Raw genomic sequence first — 20115 nt, 5'->3', positions numbered from 1 at the left:
ACGAGTTTTTACATTTTTTGTAGAGATGGGATGTCATTATGTTGCCCAAGCTGGTCTCAAACTTCTGGGCTTCAGTGATCCTCCCACCACAGCCACGTAAAGTGTTAGGATTACAGGTGTGAGCCAACGTGCCAAGCCTAATTTTTTATTAGATGTACTATGTCAAAATTCCACCTACCCTTCAGAACCTGGTTAAAATCTCATCTACCCCGCCAATGTTAACCTTGTGGTGACTTCTTCTCTCCTCTGATTCTTGGGTGTTTTGCTTCTGCCTCTATTATGAACTTTTTATTATGGTTGAGTAAGTTTTGATTTGGAGACCTAGAGAAACCCTACTTATTCTATGATCCCAGCCAAAAAGTTCCTTTTTAGCTGAAATCACCCCTGACCCTCCCTACTCTAGTTAGTTACCACTCCCTCCTTTTCTGCTAATGACGAAGGTACATTACACCTGTTCTAACTCTCATTTACTTACCTACTAAAAAGACTGGGGGTGGGGGGGAAACTAAACATCTGTGAGTTCATTTAAGACAGAGTATATAATAACATCTTTTTCATCTTTGGTCCCCAGCATATAATATAGAATCTAGGTCAGAGTTCTCAGCCTTGAAACTGTTGACATTTGGGGCCAGACAATTATTTGTTGTGGGGACTGTCCCATGCATGATAGGATATTTAGCAGTACTGATTTTCAGTCTTGACAACCAAAAATCTCAGCAGACATTGCCAAATATCCCCTGGGGTCAAAATTGCTCCCAGTTAAGAATCACTGATTAAAACCATAGCAGAAATTAAATGTTCTTTGACTTGAAGTCAGGATTGTCTGGGGTTTTTTTCCCTCCATTTTAGCTCTTCAACATCACCTAGCACTAGAAGAAAGTGAAACAAACATACTTAAATAAAAGAGTGATTTAAACAAGTTTCAAATTAAAAGAAAATCTTCCTTCTGAGCCATTAAAAATAGAGCCTACAAGGATGACATACATTCATTCATGAGAGAAGTGACATGGCATACTGGTTTACGGTACGAATTCTAGCATGGGACTGGCTAGATTCAAATCCAGAGAGCATGGGTTTATACACCAGCTCCCAGTGTTCTAGCTCAGTAACCTCAAGCAAGTCATTGAACCATGTTGCACCTCAATGTTCTCATCTTAAAATGACGATATAAATACTTCCTACCTCAACAAGACTATGCAAAGATCATGAGGTAAGATACATAAGGTTACTGGAACAGGGCCCGACAAGTATCACTTATTATTTAGCAAATTGAATATCTACTATATATCAGGCGTTTTACAAGTAGTAGGGAACAAAAAGTTCAAGCCCTCATGGAGCTTTAATTCCAAGATACAAGAGGAGTAGAGAGTGGTGCATTGTAAGTGACAGAATGACAGAGCAGCGACTGAGGTCCCATGAGGAGTTGTCCTAGGCAATAGCTAAAGGAAAAAGGGTCTTATTGGGAACTGTTCTGAAGCCAGACCACACTTGATGTGTTCAAGCTATAGCAAAGAACACAGTGAAAACTGAACAATGTATTGTGTTTTCAAGAAGAAAAATGTAAAATTGGAAATTCTCTTTGAGGAAAAAAAAAAATCTAAGCAAATTTTAAAATACTACAAAACATGCCAAAAATTTAACAAGTGTTTTGTTTGCGTAATGAGACTTTGAGTGATGCATTTTCTTTTTTTCTTTTCTGTAATACCCAAGTTTTCTGAATATATATTATAGTACTGCAGTGTTTCTAAAAAATCAAAAAGGCTTTACCAGTGAAAATACTTGTAAATAAAAGATAATTTTGATTTATACGGGATTATTTATAATGTTTTCCTTCATTTTGTAGCTGAAATGTATTTTTATTTTATTTAAATATTTTAATGCATGCCTAACACAGTTTATTCATTATTATTCCATTCAATATTTTGACACAAATTTTTTTCTGCCTATATGTTGAACACAAATTATATCTTTTTGGCTGATGGTTCACAATATAGATGTTTATCTTTTAAAATTTCTTCATGTCTTCTAATGTGGAAAAAAATATCCCATCCATTTAACAAACTTTTCTTCAACTGGGTAGTCAGCAAAAATGTTAAAATAGTTCACTTAATGGTTCTTTCAAAATATATTTTTCCAATTCAAGGAAGCAGCAAAGAAATTGTAGAAATGGGTTCCATATCTAGGAAACAAATGATATTTATAATGTCTTTACTTATGACTAAATATTTCCATTTCTACATGTACTTCTTAAATTATATGCCTCAGCTACGACACAATTATAATTTAGCATTTCTATATCTAATAGTAATTTTTTAAATGATTAAGTTGTCCCTTTTGAATTTGACATAAACATAACTTTTTACGTTCACCATTTTTGCAACATCTTTTGGTAATTTTCTTGACACAATAAATCTATGCTTTAAAACATTAAGATTAACATTTCACTATGAACTGTAAACAAAGCTTGCCAAAATAAAATGATTGAGCCTGGTTTTAAATGTCTACCCTCAAGAGGCACTCAAAATGCAGCAATGATTTTTCTGTAGTTTCTACTGCTTTAGTTCCCTTAAGAAACGAAGTATAAATCACAGAAATTCTTCACTTCTTAGAGCTGCAGAGACATTTAAAAGAGAGAGAGAGATGCAGGAGAAGAGGAAATAAGAGTGTACATTAAGAGTAATTCAGAGGGCCAGGCACAGTGGCTCACGCTTGTAATTCCAGCACTTTGGGAGACTGAAGTTGGCAGATCATCTGAGGTCAGGAGTTCGAGACCAGCCTGGCAAACATGGTGAAACCCCATCTCTACTAAAAATACAAAAATTAGTTGGGCATGGTGGTAGACGCCTGTAATCCCAACTACTTGGGAGGCTGAGGCAGGAAAATCACTTGAACCCCGGAGGCAGAAATTGCAGTGAGTTGAGATTGCATCACTGCACTCTGGCCTGGGTGACAGAGTAAGACTCCATCTCAAAAACGAAACAAAACAAAACAAACAAACAAAAAGATAATTCAGAGAAATTCTCCCTTAAGTTTATTCACCTGGAATTGATAGGACCAAACATTGTTATAAGCATTATCACTATAGATTTGTGGGGATGGAGGATGGAGAGGGCTTGAATAATTGTGAATTTATATGATCTCCTATTGCCTACACACTCCTTCTATGTCCTTTTTATTTTCTTCCATTTTACACTGGGGGTGAATTGTAGTGCAGGAGTCTGCTAGTGAATACAGAGGAGAGTTCTAAAAGTTTCTCTCATCCAATAAAACAAGTCAGTGTAAAACATACTTGTCAATAAAAACTATTTTTTACAGACCTAAATAACTGTATACATTCTTGAAAATGAATAACAAAATTTTATTTTAGTTGATGCACAGTAAATTCTTTACAAATATTGTTTTGTTTTAAATTTTATATAATTATTTGGTATATCTTATATCAACTACTATCAACACTGCTTATTTAATGTATTTTTACAATAAAATTAAAATTTTAATGATAGCTTTTCATCTATTAAAATGTCTATATATGTGCAAAAATTTTGTTTTTTATAGCTAGACATGAGACAATGGGTTAAAAAATGATCTTAATCGTTAAGCATATTTTTACATTACATCTTTACATTTTCAGCCAACACAACATCGGAATATTTTAAACACAAATATTATTTAGAATAGTTCTTAAAAATATTTGACATTTCAAAATAATAAAAAATTTCATTTTAAAATTAAATGTTACTTAAGAAAGTTGTTTCCTTTCCTAAAAAATTAACAAACGAAAAGCAAGGAAAAAACCCTAATCCAGTTAGCAATCTTCTTACCTTCCTTTAGTCACATGCAGTGCCAAGAATAAGGTGTCTATTTAACATGTTTCTTCTTTCCATGACTTGCAGTGAATTGTGGATATCTATCCATAAAGGAAATTATGTGTGAATGCCAACATGCATAGAAATTTAATTCCTAACATATAAGTATCAAATCAAAACCTTAGACACCAGCCAATGCCGTCCCAAGAATGTAACACACTTGAAGACAAGCTTCCTCTTGAGCCAACTCTGTCAACAGACACCACTTTTATTTCATGTACTCCCATTCTCTGGCACCTCTTTTCTTCCTGCTATCACAAATATGATTTTTTTTAAAGCCACTATCAAGGTAGTAAAAATGGCTTTAATTTATACTTGGTGTATTCATTTGCTAGGGGTGCCATAACAAAACACCACAAATGGGGTGGGTTAAACAGAAACTAATTTTCTCATGGTTCTGTCGGCTGCACATTTATTGAGGTGCCAGTGGGGTAGGCTTTCCCTGGGGTCCTTAAGGGAAAATCTGTCCCAGGTACTTATTTGCCTTTTAGATAACTGTTCTTTAGATTAGTAATCCCCAACCTTTTTGGCACCAAGGACCGGCATTGTGGAAGACAATTTTTTCACAGAAGTTCAGGGACAGGGGTGTTTCAGGATGAAACTGTTCCACCTGAGATCATCAAGCATTAGTTAGATTCTCATAAGGAGATCACAAACTAGATGCCCTGCAAAGCAGTTCACAAGAGGGTTCGCGCTCCTATAAGAACCCAATGCCTCTGCTGATCTGACGGGAGGCAGAGCTCAGGTGGCATTGCTTGCTGGCCCGCGGCTCACCTCCTGTTGTGCTGCCCGGTTCCTAACAGGTCTGGTCCATGGCCCAGGGGTTAGGGACCCCTGCTTTAGAAGACTGCCCTTTAGATGACTGGCCTTTTCATATACGTCATCCCTCTGAGCACAAGCACCCCAGTGTCTCTCTGCATGTTCTAATCTCCCGTTTTCATAAGGACCCAGGTTAGACATTAAATTAGGACCCACCCTAATGTCCTCACTTTAACTTAGTCACCCCTTTAAAGGCTCTATCTCCAAAAATGGTCACATTCGCAGGTACTAGGCCACGGGCTTTCACGTGTGAATTTTAGGAGGAAATTCAGCTCACAGCACTCAGGTTTAATAGTAAATTAACAAAGTGAAGACAATTAACTCAGTCAGGGACTGAAACACATCCAGTGATGAATATACTTTTTCTCCATGACAGAAAAGAGCCATATGGCTTCTGAATTTTAATGCGAGAAATGAAGAAATGCATGGGTTATGGCTAACCATAAAATAAATACTTAAATATAATTCCTTCATTTGGAAGTGTTTCACTAATTTTTTAAAACTATATAAGGAATATTATCTATGCTTCCACTTTACTAAGCCATAGAATCTATGTAGATTCTACATAGAGAGTCAACAAATGATGCTATGAAGCAGCACATGCTTGAGTACGTTAGATAGGCAACAGCTACGCAAGCAACAAAAGTCACAATTACAGAAAGCTTAGTTCCCACTGCAAAAAAGGGGCAAATACTGCAAAAGAACAAGGGGAATTAGACTGTAGTTTTGAAGAGTCACTTGCAATTTTTATTAAATGTTGATCATTTCCACATCCTAGAGGTAATTGCTTAATCATTAGAAAGTTGCTTCTCTTCCCTTTCACCTCTTTGAAAAAAAGAAAAAAAAATGTAATTCTCTTAGAATTTTCAACATTGAAAATGTGAATCTATTAAGAGGACAAAAACTTCATGGTCAATATGTTTTTATTTTTAAATTAATGATGGAGCAATCTACAAAAAGAATTTTCTGTTCTAAAAGCCATTTGGGGTAGATAAAGGAAGATTGTAAGATTTCCTTCTCATCAAACTATCCAATAATGCCTTCATAAGACTTGCTTACATAGATGTAAATAAGTATTTTAATATACAAGTACTGTTTTTGACCAATAGATACATTACTAAACAGATACATGTGTCTTCCAGTTTCATATACCTAAGCTTTTTAAGTGATGGAAAAAAATTTGTACATAAAAGAAACATTAGGGATCCCTTTTATAGAGTGAAGAATCCTTTTATAGTTTGGATATTCACCAATAATTTACATGTTTATTTCATTTAAGTTTTTATGCATGTGATCTGCTTAAACCAAAGTAAAACAAAGTACACATGTTCCATATTACAAAGATGAAAATACTATATTTATTCAATCATGGTTCATACATTTAATAGAATAAAAATTCTTTTGTGTCTAAAGTTAAATTAAGACTAAACATCTGTATCTATATGTGATTATTTTTCTTCCCTCCCACCTATGCTTTTCATAATGGAATTAATGATTAACAAGTATTCCTAGAATGTGAATAAAGCAGTGAAAGAAGAAGAATAAAAACTGAAAAAAATACCTACTTATAATTTTAAATTGCTCTTAAAATAAAATTATAGAGAAAATACTTTGTATGTTATTTAACTTCATTAAGCTATAAATTTAGTTATAAATTATCTATAAGTTAATTCATTAGCTATAAATTAAATTTCTCTATATCATATCTAATTTTCTCATTATTAAAAATCCGAACTTCGTATTCATACATGAAAATAGTTTTTCTTTTGGGTGTAAATAGAGTGTACTTTAGAATTCTGAACACTTATCAAACTAAAGTTAGCTAATGAAATGTTAACAATAATATTCAAAATATGAATAAAATCCATACATTAATAATATCTATATCTAAAGGCAATGAAAGGCTTTGTGTGAATGAATCATCTTTTGTCCAACTCTATCACCTTTTGTTTTTTAATGGCTATGTTACAAGTGTCTAAATCCCTGTCCTGGCACACTTCCACTGCTCGTGCCTCTGGTAGTTTATTTGCATATTCAGCCCATTTGTAGCCCTTACATTGATTGAACTCACAGAGAAAATCAAGAATCCCTGCACAGATTTGTATGTGGTTACCCCTACTGTTGACCCTATTCCAGGCTTGTACTTGGGGGCTTAGGCTTCGATCCTTACAATCAAACCCCACACAGTTGTTAAAAGACATGCAGTATCACTTACACAGTAAAACCATTGAAATAAGCATATTCCTCAGCTGTGAATCCACAAATATCTTGGCAAGATAATTCCACACCTTGCTGAAGAAGAAGCTTTACTAAACGTGTTGGTTCACCACTGACAGCAAGAATAAGGGCTGTTCTGGAGCAAGAAATAGAAACGAATGCCCATTTAAAGATCTTAAACATGCCTCATTTTAAAAAGTCAGTCTTCTCAATTTACTATTCAAATGTAGGACCTCTATCAGAAAGAATCAAGGCAAGAATGTAAAAAGTACAGCAGATCTGCTCAAAAAAGGGTGCCAGTCACAGATCATATCATGGAGTCTAAACATGCACAGTACCTAGGAAGCAGCTAGCTCAGTCATTTTCAATCTCTTCTTCCTGGAAGCCTAGTGTTTCCAAAAACATGTCTCAAAATTCCATGAAGGAATGTGTCTTAGGACTTTGGGTCCCCTGATCCCATTTAACTACAACAGTTGGTCATCTATGTAAGAGTCTAACGTTAAATTCTAATAATAAATGATAAATAAATAACAACAATAATAACCAATTAGTAGTTGGTCCAACTGTTTGATTTTACAAAGGGAAAAACAAATCCTGAAAGTTCAGATAATCTGTCCAAAAGCATGTGAGCATACATCCTATGGGTCTTATGGTTCTATATTTTCTCGTTATCATATCCCTGTGTTTCGTGGACATACACACACACACACACACACACACACACACAATCCTATTAGGTAGCTCTAGTTACGTGCTATCTTATTTATTAATTATACCTTTGATAATTATCTGAAGCATTCACATCAGCCCCTTTCTCCAGAAGAAATTTTACCATTTTTGGATTGTTGTTAATAACAGCAACCAACAGTGGAGTATAACCATCCTGAAAAAATTATTTCAAAATGATTAAAATATTGTAGCAAAGTTTCATGCTCTTTAGATTTAAGTTCAACTTAAAATACGTGTGTATAAAAACTTCTGAATATACACTGTAACCCTTAAAAGATTTTAGTGCATAAAAAAATGTGATTTCAAAGACCAATAAAACAAATCAGGGTTGAGCCAGACAAAAAATTAAAGTTGCTATTTTAGGCTTAATTCAAATTGTAGGTTAAGAGCAGCCTAGAATAAGTAAGTGATGAGCACCTAGCATTTAATGTAAGTATTGCATACCATCAATTCACATTTCATAATATTGTCATATTCAGATTTCCATTGGGTTTCATTTAAACCTCCAAGGCTGGCACTTATTTTGGATGTCATGTAGACAAAATATCAGTAAAGTATCAATATGCTTTTTAAAAAAATTCATCGGTTATTCATAATGCCTTAATAGAAGAGTTAGATTAATTTTAATATTATGTGATTTGCTATTTCAACCCTATTATTATTATTCATGAGTATATCAATAAAATAGAAAAAAGGTGGGTTTTATGTTTTTATCAATACCCAGTTATAAGAGAATTAAATATTCCTCATTTGTTAAGGCCTGTTAAACAATTATAATTGTTAAATATAGTGTTTCTTTGGAGGTCAGGATTACAATCTGCAATAAAATAAAGACTTTAAGAGAAGAAAAATTTTATCAGTTTTTGATAATCTCTTCTCTTTCTCCCCAATTTCAGTTTGGAAAATTCATTCTTTATATAACATATATTTCAACATAGATGAATTATCTGAAATATGCTCTTCAGTTGCTTTCTAAAATATAGGATTTTTTCCTTTAATAGAAAACTACCTTATTTTTCGCTTCAAGATCAGCTTCATAATCAAGCAGTTGTTCAACTAATGAGAAACTTTGACCACAAACAGCATAGTGAAGAGCAGTATTATAACGAACATCCCTCAGATTTGGGTCTGCACCACAGTTTAGAAGAATAGTAGCACAATCCTCATTTTGACACTGTACTGCCTGTTAATGCAACAAGAGTAGATGAGTAACAAATTTACTATTTGGGATATGATAAATTAATGTTTGATACTATGTTTTAAAACATGAAAAATCAACAAAAGTTAACTAGGAGAACTCAAACACATTCCAATTGAAAACGAAAAATTATGGCATACCTTAATCAATGGGGATTTGTTTTCACTATCCCGGATATTTATTTTGCATTGTTGCTCAATTAAGAAAAGTACAACATCTCTATGTCCATTCGCACAGGCCAGGTGCAAAGGTGTTCTATGTCAATAAAACAAAACACAAAGTTAGAGATAAGTCTCCGTTTGAGAAGTTACTTATTTTACTCAAAAACAAGCCAGATTGTACATTGCTAAAGTACGTGCTGCATGCACATATTTCTATTTAAACAAATGTACATTAACTACAATTACCTTTTATTGAAATTTCAGGGCTATGCCAGTGTGTTGAAGATTAAGTATTTAACTGATTTCACTTCAAGGAAAATGTAACTATAATTAGATGAAAAATAGATTTTTTAAAAAGTACCAAAATGATATCTGGGCTTGGAAAAGATAATAAAGTTATGCATCACAATAAAATTTAGAAATTATATTTAAAACCTGAGATGCATCTAATAGGTAACAGGAGGAAAGTATATTACTTAATGACATGTTATCCCTAATTGTGTGTTTTTCTTTATTAACTCAGTGATTAATGTTGGCATTTGTATCTGAGGAGTAAAAGGTGAATGCCTAAGGACTCTCTAAGTTGTAGATCTTAACCCTATTTTAAGTTATTACACTAATTTCCACTTCTAAAGAACCATATTCTAGGTAGCCTGCCAGAAACCAGACACACATTCATGAACTTTGACAGAAGACTAATTAGATCCATTTAAATTTTGCAATTTTTAGCCTGGACTGGCCCTCAATAAACATTTATCTTCTCCTAAGGCGATATCATTATAGCCTTGTTTTTAGATAATTTTATAATGCCAAGGCCACATATAAATAATCCATTTAAAACAAGAAGCTTAAATATATTTTCCTTGTTTCACTCTAGCTCCTCAGAAGTACTCTATGGGTACCTAAATAGACCTGCTATTGACACACAGGAGTAGCAAAAAGATGAACCTCAAAAATAAGATAACTACTTAAAAATAAGGCAATTTTCAAAAAGATAAACTAACTAAACCTATTCACAATAACTTACCATCTCTAGCAGTAAACCAAGAAAATATAAAAACAGTTTGAAAAAATTGGAGAAAGCTAAAAATCTAAGTTTACCCGAATGTAATCTCTGGAAGGCAGGACTGTAATATAACTACAATATAAAAAGCCAAATTTTAACCAGTTATATTATTATTTAGCTAAAGAGAGAGCACAGTCAGGAAGAGGACAGTCAGCTAACATAACAGAATAAAACCAGAAGTTATCCATAATTAACGTACTTCATGGAAAAGACAATCTGAACTTAAGGAACAAACAAAGAAGAACTTTGTTGTAGGACAAAAGTGATTCATCAAACACCATGGTCTAAATTATGTTTCCCTCAAAACTATCCACCTTACTTTAATGTGATTCCATCCTTACCAAGCATTTCTGATGACTAATTTCTCAGTAATCCTGATACAATGAAGCATTGATTAACCTTTCTGCTCACATTTACAATTTGGTTTAAGGATGAAATTCCTTATGTAATAGGAGTTTTCAGAGCCCTCAATCCCAACACAACACAGGGCTAAATAGCTTTAAGCCCACCAAAGATAAGTCTTTGCAGTAGATAGCAAATCCTGGCAAACATTTTGATGTGTCCCCTTCATCTGCCATTACACCTATCTTGAGAATTTAGTTCCAAGGAACTTTGGTGGTTTCCACCCAATTTTTAGATCTGCCTCTCCCTCCAACTCCAGTTTTATTTTTTACCTAATTTAAAATAAATACATAAAATTACATACACAGACACACAGAGAGAGAGAGAGAGAGAGAGAGAGAGAGAGAGAGAGAGAGAGAGAGAGAGAGACTGTTCTTACTAAGAGAAAGTAAATGGATTCCCAATAGGTCCTCCAAAAATAGCTGCTGCATCCTGCTGTATACCTCACTCTTCTACCAACTGAATCTAAAACCTTCAGTAACAAATCTACAAAAAAAATTTCATGGCCCATATTAAACTCCAAGAACTTAGGAAATCAGCCACAAATTCAATAAAATAAAATAGCCTTGAAAGATTCCACCTTCAAAGGAGGTATTGAACAATGCAGCCTGGGGTCATTTATACAAAATCTGAAAACAAGAGCTAATCTAGCTTGAGCATGCACAAAACACTAAAAAGTTGACAATATTCACTCAAACTGTCAGTCTTGTAAAGAAGATTTTTACTTAGAATATTTGACATCCTTTTAAAGCAGTTATCTTAGTTTAAAAAAAAGTTTTAAAAACATACAGATTTAACATTTACATTGATTTTATTTTAAATTTTAGATTTAAGTGTAAAATTTTAGAGCTCACAATTGGAGCAAGCAGCAAAAGAAAAAAAATTGTCATGGCTTCTCTATATGTTTACACATATAATGTAAATGCCTCAAGGCCAATAGGAATGCTTTTCCACTTAATGTCAAAAACAAAGGCCATTCTATTTTTTGAAATAGTTGAATGCAAAAAGTGTATTTACAGATATCTTGGAGAAACATTTTTAAATCAATGTTATTCCATTTGTCAAAAATCCTTAACTTTCATCAATACATTACACTCCAAATTTAAGACTTTATATTGTTACTTCTTAACTCATGGTACTTAATCTAACCAGAAATCTAAATTCCTGTGAAGCTTAATATTGGTTACTAGGTTTTCAGGCTAACTGGTGTCATTTTGTTTCATTCAAGTTCTGTTTTCTCCCAGACTCCCACTCTCTTTTATATCAATGGAAAAATTGTCAGCATAGACTGTGGACAGGTGATGAATGATCAGATACCAGAAATCTCAAATTGAACTTCAGCAAAAGGCATGACTCAGATGAGTGTCAAGGCTGAATGATTACTTTGAAAGCTGAAGTGAAAAGTGTTATCTGCTAGACAGAGTACAGGGCCAGGGCATAGCTGTAGCCTTCAATTGAGTCTCATCATGAGAATGTCCTTTTTAAGTAATATTCTTGGACTCTTGATAACTTAAGAGTTCAGGGTGAGTGAAGGAGAAGTAACCAAGGAAGCTAACTCACCCTAGGTCATTTATTTTCAACTCTAGATTGGGCACTTTCGATGTAATCTAGGTTTGAGTAGTACGGTTGAAGGTATTAATTTAGAATTGGGCCTCCACTCCCCAATTTATGAAGGTGATCTGAAGGGCTTTTTTATTAAAAACCATAAAAGTGATTTTATAGCAGGAGAGATATCAAACATCTCCAATTCATTTTCAAACTTATTAGGCACAGTGCTCTTGAAATAAAAACAAAAATAGAAGCTAACTATGCAGAGCACACTAACAGGGAGCTATTCTGATTTAATAAGATGCCTGCAACAGAGCTTTGCAGATCTTTGTTTAAAAAACACTAATCGAGTAGTAGCTCTAGTTTGAAAGATGAGACTGAAGGTATATCCGCATTATACAGATGTAGAGAAGGCCTCAAACTCAGATCTTGACTCTCAGAACAATGTTTTTCCTACTAGGCCACTATGGCTTCCTGAACAATCTGCTAATGCTATTTCCCTTGTCCCTTTTTTTTTTAACCAGAAATTCCAATTTTCAGTATCATTATTTTTACTAGAAAACATATATAAAAATATTACTTCCATTAGGCCATTAATATGCACATATGCTTACATGAGGTTTCAGAGACCTTAAGCACAATGCTTCCAAAATGAGTCTGTGAAACATTTGATAAAACATTGTAATTTACCTTATTAAAAATTCAAACAAAACGAATAGTTCCCAATGACCATCTCACTCTATCTACTTTCCTCTCCCCACATTTCATCTCTCTCAGAAATAGCAATTTAAGTGTATGTTCTTTAAGATTTTATCTTTCTCATTTTTGGTATCTCTCTCTTTACACACACACACACACAAATGTTCAAACAGAAATATACAGTTTGAGATTTTTTCATTCAGCTTTATCGAGGTGTAATTTATAATAAAATTAAAGTGTACAATTTTATGAAGTTTGACTAGTCAATTTACAGTCAATTCTCTGCAGTCAATTCTTTCACCCGCCCCCATATCTAAAACCACTGGTAACTATTAATTTGCATTATGTCACTATCCTTTTTTTTTTAGATTCGGGGTGTACATATGTAGGTTTGTTACATGGGTATCTTGCATAATGCTGCGCTTCTGCTGAACTCATTACCCAAATAGTGAACATAGTATCTTATAGGTAGTTTTTCAACTCTCATGCCCATTCTAACATTCCCCCATTTGGAGACCCTAGTGTCTATTATTTCCACCTTTATGTCCATGTGATAGAGATAATTTCATATCCTCTTTGACAATTTTGGATGCCTTTTTTTTTTTTTTTTTTTTTTTTTTTTTTTTTTTTGAGGCTGAGTCTGGCTCTGTCGCCCAGGCTGGAGTGCAGTGGCCGGATCTCAGCTCACTGCAAGCTCCGCCTCCCGGGTTCACGCCATTCTCCTGCCTCAGCCTCCCGAGTAGCTGGGACCACAGGCGCCCGCCACTTCGCCCGGCTAGTTTTTTTTTGTATTTTTTAGTAGAGATGGGGTTTCACCGTGTTAGCCAGGATGGTCTCAATCTCCTGACCTCGTGATCCGCCCGTCTCGGCCTCCCAAAGTGCTGGGATTACAGGCTTGAGCCACCGCGCCCGGCCGCCTTTTCTTTCTTTTGCCTGACTTTTCTGGCTAGGACTTCCAGTACTACGTTGGATAGGAGTGGTGAGAGCAGACATCTTTGCCTTATTCCAGTTCTTAGGAGGAATGCTGTCAACTTTTCCACATTCAGTATGATATTGGCTGTGTGTTTGTCATAGATGGCCCTTATTATTTTGAGGTATATTTCTTCGATGCCTAGTTTGTTGAGGGTTTTTATCATGAAGGGATGTTGGATTTTATCAATGCTTTTCCTGCAACTATTGAGATGATCATCTGGTTTTTGCTTTTAATTCTGTTTATGTGGTGAATCACATTTATTGATTTGCATATGTTGAACCATCCTTATATACCTGGAGTAAAACCCACTTGATTGTGTTGAATTATCTTTTTGATGTACTGCTGGATTTGGTTTGCTAGTATTTTTGTGTCTATGTTCATCAGGAATATTGGACTGTAGTTTTCTTTTTTCATTGTTTCCTGTATGCTACAATGCTTTACCTTTTCTAGAATTTCATGTAAATGGAATCATTTGTGTCTGGTTTCTTTCAGTCAGCATGACACTTTCAAGATTCACCCATATTTTTTGCATATATCCATAATTCATTGCATTTATTACTGAATAGTATCTTTAAGTTATCCTATTTATATGTGTATGTATGTATGTATTCATCCTTTCATTCACGTATTTTTAAAATATTGAGCACTCACTAAGGCTAGGCAGGGTTCTAGCTGATGAGGATATATCAGCAAACAAAGCATGTGCAAATACCTGCTTTTATAAATCACACGTTAGTAGAAGAGGTAAACAACAAACAATTTAAAAGATGAAAAGTACATCAGACAATATTAAGTTCTAAAGAGAAAAGCAGGGAAGAAGGTTAGGAAATGTCAGTGAGGAGAAAGGGTACAGTTTTAGGTAAAGAGTAGCCAAGAAAGGCCTCACTAGTAAGGTACCAATTGAATAACACCTAAAGGAAGTGAAAGAGCAAGTGATACGACTATCTGAGGGAAAAGCACCCCAGGCAGAGGGACCAGCAAGTCCAAAAACCCTAAATGCATGTCTCGCATTTCTGTGGAACAGTAAGAAGACCAGTGTAGCTGGAGGTAAATGAATGAAAGGAAGAGTTGCAGGAGGTAAGATCAGAGAAGTAACAGGGTGAGGATGAAGATCATATAGGGTTGTATGAGACACTGGATGGATATCGCTTTTACCCCTAATAAGATGGGAGTGATTCTAAGTTATGAAAACAAGGAGTAATATCATTTGACATACATTATACAGGATCATTCTGATTGCTGTATTGAGAATAAGCTGAAAAGGGAAAAGTGTAGTTAAGTGGGCACTGTAGTAATTCTAGTTAAGACATAATGGTGGCTTTGACTATGGTAGTACTTATAAAGGTGGTAAGAAATGCTTGGATGTTAGATATATTTTGAAGGAGGAGCCAACAAGATTTCCTGTTTTATCAAATGAAGGATGTGAAGGAATTAGAGGAATCAAAAATATTCTAGAATTTCAGCCTAAAGCAATTGAAAGACAACATTTGGCATTTATAGAAAAAGAAAAGGCAGGTCAGAAATGAAATAACAGGATCTTAGTTTGGGAATGTTTGAGACCTCAGTTTGAGAAAGTTAAGTAGTGATGTGATGGAGCTCGTGGTTCTTGCAAGCTAACTGTTAAATTTTCAGGAATTTTGCAAGCCAGTTGATATCACATTGGTAGCTTAAAATTGGCCACTATTTACAAACCCTATGAATCAGGGTTTTCCCTCTTTCCCTCCCCTACCCATTAAGAGCCTGTTATTAAACATTTATTATCACAGCAGTGAATATCAGATATCCAAGTATAAATATAGGCAGGCAAGAGGTCTCGTTGGCTGAAGATTAAAAGTTGGAAGGCACTGGAATATGTATATTTAAAGCTAATCTCTCTTCACTAGGAGAGTGAAGATCAAAATACAGAGAGAAATCATTTCTGGCGGAACTCCTTAAGTATTTACAAGTCAGGAAGATGAAGAGAAACCAGCAAAAGAGTCTCAAAAGAAGTGTCCACAGAATTAGGAGAAATGCCAGATGGCCCCAGTGTTCTGAAAGACATTAATTCAAATACCGCTGATATGGCAAATAAAATACTTTGCTGACATGCCAGCAAGGTAAGACTGAAAAGTAACCCCTGAATGAAGTCATGTTGAAGTTATCGATTACCTTATAAAGTCATTCAGTGGAGTGGTGTAAGATAAAAGCCATCTAGAAGATTGGACAACACTGTTTTTGTCTCAAAAATAAAAAAAAAAAGACATAATACTACCAGTAAGCTAAATACAAATATTTTTTCTAACCATATAGTTTTCACTTAGCCTATTGTGATGAAAGATGATGCTTTTCATACCCTTTGACTTGAAACTCCCAAAAATATTTTAAGGCAGCCACAGAGAGTACATATTTACTGTTACTAATGCCACACACATAACTTTTTTTCTTAATATGTATTAATTTTTGCAGCAAGTGGTTGTTAATGGGTTTGAAGATATTAGGTAATTGAGGAAATCTTTCATAAGTGATCCACATTAAAAAGATTAACCAGAGGGATGTCAGCAATATGACAGAGTAGGAAACCCTGAAGTACCCTTCCCCACAACAAACACACCAATTCAGCAACAGCATAAGGACAAACTCCCTTTGTGAAAAATCAGAAACTAATTGAAAGTCTCCTGCACCCTGGGAGAATACAAAACCAGAGGTAGTAGAACTTATAGACAGATTCAGAACACCCTCTCGCTGAAGATCCTGCCTCCAACACAGTGCCATATGATCAGAAAGAGACTCACTAGCTCCCAGCTTTACCCAAGGGAGCAAAGAGGGTGGCTTGCCAGCACCCCAGCTTCCCCATAAACTATATGAATACATGTTAATTATGACAACAAAGTTTGTGGGAGAGATAAAATTTAGAATTTTTACATGCTATTGGACTTCAATTGTTAGCAACTTAAACTACTATGAGCTATTTTATGTAAGTCTCAAAGTAACCACAAAAAATCTGTAGAAGTTACACAAAAAAAGAGAGAGAAAGGAACCAAAGCACATCAATATCAAAGCACAAAATCAAGAAAATACAAAGGAAGACAGGAAGAAAAAGGAACTATAAGAGTAACATGAAAGCTAACAAAATAGCAATAGTAAAACTTTCCCTATCTATAAATACATTAAATGTAAATAGATTAAGCTCTGTAATCAAAGAGTGGCTGAATAGATAAAACACAAGGTGCAACTACAGTTGACCCTTGAACAGCAGGTGTTTTAACTGTGTAAGTTCACTTATACACAGATTTTTTTCAATAGCTATATTAGAAAAATTTTGGAAATTTGCAACAATTTGAAAAAACTTCCAGATGAAACAAGTAGCCTAAAAATACTAAAAAATTAAGAAAAGGTTACATATGCCATGAATGCATAAAATATATGTAGATACCAGTCTATTTTATCATTAACTACCATAAAATACCAGAGATACTATGATCAACCCCTCCTCTTCCTCCCCCTCCATCTACTTAATGTGAAGAAAACAGGATGAACAACTTTATGATGATCCACTTCAACTTAATAGTAAATATATTTTCTCTTCCTTATAATTTTCCTAATAACATTTTCTTTTCTTTTGCTAACTTTATTTTATTGTAAGAATACAATGGGTAATACATATTACATACAAAATATATGTTAATCAACTGTTCATGCTGTTGGTAACACTTCCAATCAACAGTAGGCTATTTATAGCTAAGTTCTGGGGGAGTCAAAAGTTATTAGCAAATTTTTACTTCACAGGGGGTTGGCTCCCCACCCCAATCCCTATGTGGTTCAAGGGTTAAGTGTATATGCTCTCTATCAGAAACTCACTTTAGATTTAAGGAGAATTTGATTAAACAGTGAGTTCAAATGCCTGTTTGGAAGCAGCCATTGTGCTCTCAAGTATGCCAAGATAGAGTCTAAAACTGTACTTGTTATAAAGCTAACCTGGGTATGAAGCTATCTGGGGAGTCCCTCTCTTTGTCAACCCCAGCTCAACAGCAATTCTGAGTTTGGAGACTCTCAAAGTCTCTTTTAAATTGTAACTAAAGTAAGCACAGTGGTTTAACAGAGTTCATATAGCTGATTGTGTTGCATCAAGGCTCCAGGGGGCTGCAAGGGACCTTTGTGACTTGACAAGTTCAATGGTAATGAGTGTGGTTAATGAATAGTACGGCTTATCATATTATCCCAGAATCTGACACGTTTATACAGTTGTTACACATATTTGCAGCACATATTTGGTGAGAAAATGAAATCAGATTTAAGAAAATTGGTGATGAGTAATGGGCAGCAATGAAGGGAGAAAAAAATCATCCTCTGTCCAAATAAGTTTGCTAAGCATCAATAAACTCAGCAAGCTTCTTTTTCAAAAAATTAAAAAGTTACTTGTTTTGATGTTTCCAAGTGTTAAAATCTGACTAACCAATGTTCTAGTGGGTTGTCTCTACTCTTTTACTATTCTCTAATTAGCAAACTTGTGCATCTTAGTGCCTGGGGACAATCAATTACCAAGAAGCAAAACAACAAGGTGGGGAAAAGATGGACTGCCAGTGGAGACCAAGCCAGTGAGAGGAGGGGATGGATTCAGGAAGGGCAGAAAATATTCAAGTAAGTATTCCTTTTTTTTTTTTTTTTTTTTTTTTTGAGACAAGCCTTGCTGTGTCACTCAGGTTGGAATGCAGTGGCCCGATCTCGGCTCACTGCAACCTCTACCTTCTGGGTTCAAGTGATTCTCCTACCTCAGCCTCCCGAGTAGCTGGGATTACAGGCACCCGCCACCATGCCCCACTAATTTTTGTATTTTTGGTTAGAGACGGGTTTTCGCCATGTTGGCCAGGCTGGTCTCGAACTCCTGACCTCAGATGATCCTCCCGCCTCGGCCTCCCAAAGTTCTGGGATTACAGGCATGAGCGACCGCACCCGGCACAACATTTAAAAATAAATAAATAGCCGAAAGTTGGAGTGGGACCCTCTGCCAATAATCACCAGACAATCTTTCTTCTTTGGGAAACCCTGAGTGACAATCAGGGTTAAACAGCCCCTACTTGTCTTATTTCTGGTTGAAGGACCCGGGCCCCAATCCGTCCTCCCCCGCTGGCTCTTCAGTCTGGTCACCTGTATTTTTTGTCCTGCATGTTTACATCGTATTTCTTGAGCTGAAGATATTCCTTCAGCTTCTTCAAATCCCCGACTGAAGCAGCTCTGTGAAGTTTTTTTAAATCCTTTTCTCCAAGGTTGTAGCCCTGGCCTATGGACGGGTCTGAGGAGGTACGGCTGCGGGTCTCATTCTTCCTCTTCCAGAAGCTGAAAAGCTTATTCATGGCGGTGCAGGCTGCAGTCTTTCCGTCAGACCAGGATGTTCCTTGGCCTCCTAGCCGTCCGCCCTGCCACTCTGCCCTAGCACCCGGCCAGCGGCTCTCTCCAGTACCTGACGAAAGTGGAAATGCTGGAAGGGCCTTGCGCAGCCGGCCGTTATGGCAGTTATGGTCGTTATGGCTGTTAAGGTCGTTATGGTCCGGTCCCAGGGGCTCGCAGACCTGCATTCTCACCTAGGACTTGGGCCTGACAGCCACACCTGCAGTCTTCCTATCTTGGAATAGAAACTTACCAACTTTCTTACAAATAGCCTCTTCTCCTTCAAAAGTAGATCTAAGGGTTTGAACTCTTGCAAACTAATATTTACCTTCCTGGGGATGGGGATGGGGATGGGGATGGGGATGGGGATGGGGATGGGGATGGGCATGGGGATGGGCATGGGGATGGGAATGAGGATGGGGATAGGGATGGATCTCTTCCAGTGATCTTCCCTCCAACCTACTCCCAGCCTCTCACCTCCCTGGCCACATGCTACAAATTGTCTTCATAATAACTGCAATTCCTCAATAACCTCAATTTCATACACACTTTTTAACACCACTTCTCATATTCCAGCTCATTTTGTCTGGTCACAAAACTCCAAAAGTCCTTTGAAAATCTAACTCACTGCACCTACAGTCCATGAGTCTCATATCCTTTCGCTGGCCTGGACCACCACACCCTGTGTCCTCACTTCACTACTTAACTAAATTCCACAGTCAATCATCATAATCACTCCCAGGCAGATACCTTCAACAAGTTTTCCCCCATTCCCTTTCTTACCTATCTGTGCCTAAACCAAAACCCTCATTAAATCTAAACTGTTTGGTCTGCCCTAAGCCACTGAAATGTGACCGAAGGAAAAAACACAGTCCTGCCATCATCTTTCATTTCCAGTTCAGGAAAATCCACCTCAAATTGTATGTTATTCTTCCTCTCTCTTCACACCTCCTTGGTTCATGGCCCTTTTTCCTGATCCATTGAGAAAAAGATCCAGTCAAAAGAGAAACTGTACCTGCTCCCAAGATATCTACCCAGTTACCTGCAAAAACAAAACAAAACAAAACAAACAA

The 20115-nt window shown here is 35.8% G+C and overlaps 1 protein-coding gene across 1 annotated transcript; it reads right to left on the bottom strand.

Annotated features, from left to right (window-relative positions):
- Positions 1-3821: 3821 nt before the first annotated feature.
- On the bottom strand, positions 3822-19069 carry ANKRD7 (ankyrin repeat domain 7). The gene is made up of 6 exons (XM_015134779.3): positions 18803-19069; positions 8970-9084; positions 8641-8814; positions 7679-7785; positions 6901-7038; positions 3822-3907 (listed from the first exon to the last, which is right to left on the bottom strand). Exons 1-6 carry the CDS (start codon positions 19006-19008, stop codon positions 3859-3861), a joined length of 789 nt encoding a protein of 262 aa, XP_014990265.3. The 5' UTR covers positions 19009-19069; the 3' UTR covers positions 3822-3858.
- Between the last annotated feature and the right edge of the window lie 1046 nt (positions 19070-20115).

Source organism: Macaca mulatta, chromosome 3 (genome assembly GCF_049350105.2).
Source record: "Macaca mulatta isolate MMU2019108-1 chromosome 3, T2T-MMU8v2.0, whole genome shotgun sequence".
Lineage (NCBI taxonomy): Eukaryota > Metazoa > Chordata > Mammalia > Primates > Cercopithecidae > Macaca > Macaca mulatta.
This window is presented reverse-complemented; position numbering and strand designations above follow the sequence as displayed.